Consider the following 7,500-nt stretch of genomic DNA (forward strand, 5'->3'; position numbering starts at 1 on the left):
CGTTTCCTGAATCACTTTTCTTCTTGTGAGAAGACAAGGTATTTTGGGATTCCGAATGTTTGTCTGTTGTACTGTTGTAGTTAAAATTATTTTTGATGCCGGTATTACATTTGCTTCGTGTCCTTGTTTGTTCTTGTTGAATGTATAGGTCGAAGTTTTGAATTTTCTGTTTCATTGTCAGATTCTCGCCATTTTGTGAATTGTTTAAGAAATTGTAAATATAAAGTCAATGTTATGTAATTCAGTTGAAATAGAAAAAAACAAATGTTCACTTTATTCACTTCTTGAACTTAGAAAGGAAAACAATAAAACGAAAGTTATGATACAAAAATTACGATATATGAAGACATTGTTCATGTTAGTAATTATCATATATGTACACACTTATATATATGTGTGTGTGTATAGATAGATAGATATAGATACAGATATATTTATATGTATATACATATGTATATCAATTCCGCATCTCCGCTTAACATCACCTCTTCTGCCCTGACCTGACCTCAGCCGCGAGCAAGGACCGCCTTTACCTCCTGACCGATGCCCTCTTTCGCGAGTACGGTGACCTCTTCCGCATCCATCTGCCAGGTCAGCCCCCATTGGTGTTCGTCAGCCACCCGGATGACATCGAGCAAGTTCACAGGGCGAACTTTGACCTCCCACAACGGGACTTCTTCGTGAGTTACCGGCACATGAGGTCACGGCATAGCTTCTTCAGGGAGGGTCAGACTGGTGTCTTTACCGAGTAGGTTTACTGGCTTTCTGTTTACTGGCTTTCTGTTTTTGGTTTCTCTCTTCTCTTTTCTTTTCTCTCCTCTTCTACCTTCTTTTTTCTTATCTCCTCTTTCTCTTCCTCTCATTCTTTCCCCTCTCTCTCTCTACTTCCGGTCCCCCCACTTTCTCTCTATCTCTCTCTCTCTCTCTCTCTCTCTCTCTCTCTCTCTCTCTCTCTCTCTCTCTCTCTCTCTCTCTCTCTCTCTCTCTCTCTCTCTCTCTTTTCCCCCCTCTTCCCTTCCCTCAAAAAATAACTGAAAAAATACAATAAATTAAAAAAAGAATGAAAACAGAAATGGGATAAAAAGATTATTTGATTCCAGACACGGCGAAGAGTGGATGAGAGTGAGGAAGCGAATCCAGCCATACACTTCGAGGATGAAGAATGTTTCCTCTTACATCCACCAGATGGACTCAGTGACGCAGGATTTCATCGCAAGGCAAGATGGCGTTTTTTCTTGTGCTTTCTCTTCTTGTTTTTTTTTTTATTATTATTTTGCTTTGCTCTTTGGTTTATTGTTTTGTTTTTCGTATTTTTTCTTCTGATTTTCGTTTTGTATTGATTATTTATTTTGTTATTTTGTTTTATTTTTCCATTTGGTTTTATTTTTCCATCTACTTTTTTTCGTGTTCGTTGTCGTGTTTTCTTTCCATTTAATAATTGTAAATTGGCATTGTTTTCTCATCCATTTTATTCTCTTTCACTCTTTTCTTCTTTTTCTTCGTCTTTCAAAAGAGAGGAAGATGAATAAGTAAAGAGTGGGAGAGATGAATAGAGAGAAAGGTAGATAGGACATATATATATATATATATATATATATATATATATATATATATATATATATATATATATATATATATATATATATATATATATATATGTATATATATATATGTATATATATATATATATATATACATATATATATACATATATATACGTATCTATATCTATATCTATCTATATATGTGTATATATATATAAAGAGAGAGAGAAAGAGAAAGAGAAAGAGACAGGGAAAGAGAAAGAGAGACAGAAAGAGAAAGAGAGATAGAAAGAGAAAGAGAGACAGAGAAGGAGAAAGAGACAGATAAAGAGAAAGAGAGACAGTGAGAATAAGAGAGAGAGAGAGAGAGAGAGAGAGAATAAGAGAGAGAGAGAGAGACAGCGAGAGAGAGAGAAAAAGAAAGAAAGAAACAAACAAAAAAAAACAACACCAAAAAAACTTGTATAAACCAACCATCTGTCTCCTGAAGGTGGGCGACCCTGAGAGACGATAAGGACGAGCTTCCCGAGGACTTCCTTCACCAGCTGTTCCAGTGGGCGTTGGAGTGTGAGTGTCTACAACATTTTCTTTCTTTGTTTATCAATTATCTTTGGTTTCCTGGTTCTCTTTGGTTGGTATTTAGTTTGTTTGTTTGTTTTTAAGATGGGCGGTGGGTATTTTTTGGTTGGTATTAGTTTTTTTAGATGTGTGATGATAGAGATAGATAGAAAGGGAGAAGATGAGTGAAGTAAAAATTACGAGAAAAGGACAAGGATAGAAATAAAGATACTCATGAATAATATTAAACAACAAATTAGAAAACAGAAAGAATAGAAAAAGGATCAAATTTTCACCATCGAAAAAAACTAATATTATCGGTTTCTTCCTCCTTCCCTCTCACCCTTCACACCTCCTCCCTCATCACCCCCTGTCCTCCTTCACCCTCACTTTCCACCTCTTTTCACCTTCCCCCTCCTTCCTCTCCATCTCCCCTTTCCTTTCTTCCTTCTCCTTTCCCATCTCCCCTTCATCCTTTCACCTCTCCCCTTCATCCTTTCCCGTCTCCCTCCCACCTTCGCCTCATCATCCTCTCTTTTCCCTCTCCTTTCCTACCTCCCCTTCATCCTTTCCCCTCTCCCTATCACCCCTCTCCTCTCCCTCCCACCTTCCCCTCATCATCCTCTCTTTTCCCTCTCCTTTCCTACCTCCCCTTCATCCTTTCCCCTCTCCCTATCACCCCTCTCCTCTCTTTCCCCTCTCTTCCCACCTCCCCTTCATCCTTTCCCCTCTCCCTACCACCCCCAAACCTCCCTTCCTCCTCCCCCTCTTTTCCCCCTACTCCCTTCCTCCTTCGTCCCCTCCCACAGCCTTAGGCCTAGTGACTATCAACAGACGTCTAGGTTGCCTGGAGAACACGCCGGAGGCCCTACGGATGATAGAGATCGCGGATGACCTCGTTCGCAGCATCCATGGCCTGGAGATGGGGTCACTCGTCCGCTGGTGGAGGTGGGTCGACACACCGGCGCTCAGGAGGCTCAGGAAAGCACATGATGAGATGCTGAGGTGAGTGTCGGGCAGGTAGGGGAGGGGTGGGGGTGGGGTGGGGTGGGGGGGGGGAGGTAGGTGTCATGCAGGTGTGTCATGGAGGTGTGTCGACAGGTAGGTGTCATGCAGGTGTGTCATGGAGGTGTGTCGACAGGTAGGTGTCATGTAGGTGTGTCAATTAAGTGTGTCAGGTGTTATGTAGGAGAGGCATTAGTTAGGATGTGTCAGGTGGATACTCTGGCAGGCAGTCGATAATGAATAGACAGACACTATATACAGAGAGAGGGGGGGGGTCAGGTAGGTGTCATGAAGGTGTGTCAATTAGGTGTGTCAGGTGTCATGTAGGAGAGGCATTAGTTAGGATGTGTCAGGTGGATACTCTGACAGGCAGTCGATGATGAATAGACAGACACTATTAGATATACAGAGAGGGGGGGGGGTCAGGTAGGTGTCATGCAGGTGTGTAAATAAAGTGTGTCAGGTGTCATGTAGGAGAGGCATTAGTTAGGATGTGTCAGGTGGATACTCTGACAGGCAGTCGATAATGAATAGACGGACACTATTAGATATACAGAGAACCAAAATAGATAAATAAATAAACAGCTATCAAGACAGATACATAGACAGATAAACAGATACAGATACTAATGGCTAGGCTGATAGACAGACAGACAGATAGACATAGCTAAACAGATACCCACAGACAGATAGATAAATAAACACATTTGGACTGATAGATAAAGAAACACAAATAGATAATCAAACAAAGGGACATAGAGACAAACAAAAACAAAAACAGACAAACAAAAACAAAAACAGACAGAGAAACAAAAACAAAAACAGACAGACAAACAAAAACAAAAACAGACAGACAAACAAAAACAAAAACAGACAGACAAACAAAAACAAAAACAGACAAACAAAAACAAAAACAGACAGACAAACAAAAACAAAAACAGACAGACAAACAAAAACAAAAACAGACAGACAAACCCCACAAGAAACCTGAGAGCAATTAACCCCCTCGTTCCCTCAGCTTCGTCCACGCGGCCGTTCAAGAATCCCAACAGTCGCTCCAGTCCCGAAGTCCGGACTCCGAGGAGGACTTGAACATCGTCGAGAACCTCCTCCTCGACCCTGTCTTGACTTACGAGGACGTCCATGCCTTCCTCATCGACGTTTTCTTCGCCGGGATTGACACGGTGCGTCGGACGGATCCTGTTACGGACGAGGGATGGCGTTTGTTTACGTGCGATCGTGTTTTGTTTGCGTGCGTTGGGGTTTGTTTACGGGTGATCGTGTTTTGTTTGCGTGCGTTCGTGTTTTGTTTGCGTGCGTTGGGGTTTGGTTACGGGTGATTGTGTTTTGTTTGCGTGCGTTCGTGTTTTTTGGCGATCGTCTTTTGTTTACGTGCGATCGTGTTTTGTTTGCGTGCGTTCGTGTTTGTTTACTTCGTTCGTATTTTGTTTATTTGCGTTCATGTTTTGTTTACGTGCGATCGTCTTTTGTTTACTTGCGTTCGTGTTTTGTATACGGGCGAGCACTTTTATTTACGTGCGTTCTTTTTTCTGTTCACAGTTGTCGACGGTTTTGGATTTTTTGTTCTTGTAATGGTGCCTGAAAATTACTCGTTAACTTTTTGTGACACTAGACGTTTTATTTAAATATTTGCTTTTTCTGAATATAGCATTACAATTAAATGTAGTAAACAGAAATAATTATGAATAAACATATGAACAAACTTAAAGAGAAACATCGACATAAACATAAAACTAAAAAGAGGGAAAAAAAACATCAGCTTAACCTAAAACAGCAAAAAAAAGAAGAAAATCCTCCAATTTATATAAATACCAAAACTTATAAAAAAAAATACTATAAACAACAAAAGAAAACCTAAAAACCTCAAACAACTCTACCAAATTCTTTTCCATGCGTCCCCAGACTTCCCTCTCCTCCACCTACACCATAATGAGACTGGCGCAGAACCCAGACAAGCAAGAAAAATTACAGGAAGAATTAGACCGTGTTCTGGGAAACGGCGAGCAAGTCATCAGTCCTGACCATATAAAGGAACTCCGGTATCTCAAGGCCTGTGTGAAGGAGGCTCTAAGGTGAGAAGGAATTGATACGGTAAGTGGAGAAAATAAATGTCAGGGTTTAAATCTTAATCATGAAGGGTATTATATGGTTTCACCCCTGGTATATGATGATGGCATTCAATTATACTCTTCGAACTGGATGACGTGACCATCACGTCAAGAAGAAATCGGCTTGAGGGGCGGGTGATGTGAAAATGCCGTCATGGGTAAAAAACGCCGCTGTTGTATTACAAAAAAAAGTTGAATATTACGAAAAAAGTAAAAAAAAAATGACAACGCCCTTTTTTCTTGCACTGGGTTATTTACTTCATAGAAAGATGGCATGTTGTATATGCAAGGAAAACGGTCTAACTCCATCTGGATTAAAGCAAATCATGAAAATGGCATTAAAATGTTTATGCAAAATAACATTGCAAGATGGAGGCATAGAGTCTTGTCACCGCACACGAGTGTCAGAACGTATCAAATGACACTAACGATATGTATTTGTTATGCGCTTTCTAACAAGTATGATTTCTTCGTTATCTTTTTATGTATAATTCAATGGTTTATTTATCTATTTATTTATTTATTCATCTTTTATTTTGTTATAGGTTGGACCCGCCAATCATCTGTGTCGTGAGAAAAACCACGAGAGATATGGTACTTCGCGGCTTCTTGGTGCCAAAAGGGGTGAGTGGTTTAGAGCAGTGTTGTCCAAACATTTTCGTCTCTTGTACCCTTTATTACCATCTTGTACTGTTACGTACCCCCCACCTCCACCGTGGATAAACAGTTTTTAAGGATAGTGTGAATAATATCCTAATTATGAAGAGACTGCATTGCAGGAGTGTTGGCCAATGAATTCGAATTTAATACACGAATAAAAAATATGATCTAATAACAAAATGCTTGAAAAATAGTTCCACAACTTAATGTGAGATGTGAGAGAGGGAGGGGGTGGAAGAGAAAGAGAGAGAGAGGGAAGAGAAACAGAGAGAGAAAGGGAAGAGAGAGAGAGAGAGGGAAGACAAAGAGAGAGAGAGAGAGGAGGGATGGAGAGAAGGAATCTCCTTTCTGATTCCCCTCTATCTCCTCTTCCCATCCACCACCTCCCTTCCACCCTCTCCTCTCCTCCCTTATTACATAAACACATCATCGCTATACTATCAAATTATCACACCTTCCTCCTCTCCCCCCCCTCCCCCCTCAGACCAACATGCAGCTCTACACCCGAGCCTCGAGTAGGAGCGAGGAGTTCTTCCCGAGGGCGACCGAGTTCCTCCCCGAGCGGTGGCTGAGGGAGACGTCGGCCTCGATCCCCGTCCATCCCTACGCCTCCCTGCCCTTCGGCGCCGGGGTCAGGAACTGCGCCGGGAGGAGGTTCGCCGAGCAGGAGATTCATATACTGTTGGCTCGGGTGAGTTTTGTGTGGTGTGAATTTTTTATTTTATTATTATTTTTTTTTTTGATGATTTTTATTTATTTGTTATATTTATTATTATTATTATTATTTTATTATTATTATTAATTTTTTTTTTTGTGCTGGTCGGTTTGTTTGGTTAGTTGTCTTTTTTATTTCTCTTCTGTTTTTTTCTTTTTTTTCTTTCGGTTTAAGTATCTTTGTTATCCTATGATTATTAATTCCTCTTCTATCTGTTCACTTTCTTTTTTTTTTTTTTTTTGCTCTTCGAACATCCCCAGGATGGCTGTAATACAATATTAAGTTGCTAGAATTTACCTTTTAGAGAATAACATACTTTTAATAAAACTCAGTTGATGCTTCTGGTTGGCACAGATATGTCCACAGCTTGGTAGTTTATATCATTTATTAACGACAAAATCAGTAATTTAACAAAAGAATTACATCGAAATCACTCGTTTCTGTCAGCCATGTTGGCGGTTTGTTTACAATCGTGACGTCATAAAACTGCAGCAAGCTTCCTCTGGAGATGGTTTGAAATGCTGGGTTTGGGTACTAAACCAGACCAAGATATCTGATCAAGAAGTCCCTTCAAAAACAGGAATGAATAAGAAATTTCATGATTTTTCAAGAAATCTTGTAGTTTATATAATCTATTTGCGACAAAATCCGTAATTTAACAAAAGAATTTCATCGAAATCACTTGTTTCTGTCAGCCATGTTGGCGGTTTGTTTACAATTGTGACGTCATAAAACTGCAACAAGCTTCCTCTGGGCGTAGTTTGAAATGCTGGCTTTGGGTACTAAACCAGACCAAGGTATCTGATCAAGAAGTCCCTTCAAAAACAGGAATGAATAAGAAATTCCAAGATTTTTCAGGAAATCTTGAAATATCTTACCGTCAAAAATG

At 40.1% G+C, this 7,500-nt stretch overlaps 1 protein-coding gene across 2 annotated transcripts in view; it reads left to right on the plus strand.

Annotated features, from left to right (window-relative positions):
• The window catches only part of LOC113810209 (probable cytochrome P450 49a1), an 11,264-nt gene that overhangs the window by 2,730 nt on the left and 1,034 nt on the right, over positions 1–7,500 (plus strand). For both annotated transcript variants that reach the window (XM_070115056.1, XM_070115057.1), the window contains exons 3-10: positions 511–748; positions 1,101–1,217; positions 2,035–2,111; positions 2,912–3,107; positions 4,126–4,291; positions 5,031–5,200; positions 5,782–5,860; positions 6,381–6,587. In XM_070115056.1, coding sequence (XP_069971157.1) covers positions 511–748; positions 1,101–1,217; positions 2,035–2,111; positions 2,912–3,107; positions 4,126–4,291; positions 5,031–5,200; positions 5,782–5,860; positions 6,381–6,587 — 1,250 coding nt within the window. The remainder of the gene's footprint in view (positions 1–510; positions 749–1,100; positions 1,218–2,034; positions 2,112–2,911; positions 3,108–4,125; positions 4,292–5,030; positions 5,201–5,781; positions 5,861–6,380; positions 6,588–7,500) is intronic.

Source organism: Penaeus vannamei, chromosome 37 (assembly GCF_042767895.1).
Source record: "Penaeus vannamei isolate JL-2024 chromosome 37, ASM4276789v1, whole genome shotgun sequence".
Classification (NCBI taxonomy): domain Eukaryota; kingdom Metazoa; phylum Arthropoda; class Malacostraca; order Decapoda; family Penaeidae; genus Penaeus; species Penaeus vannamei.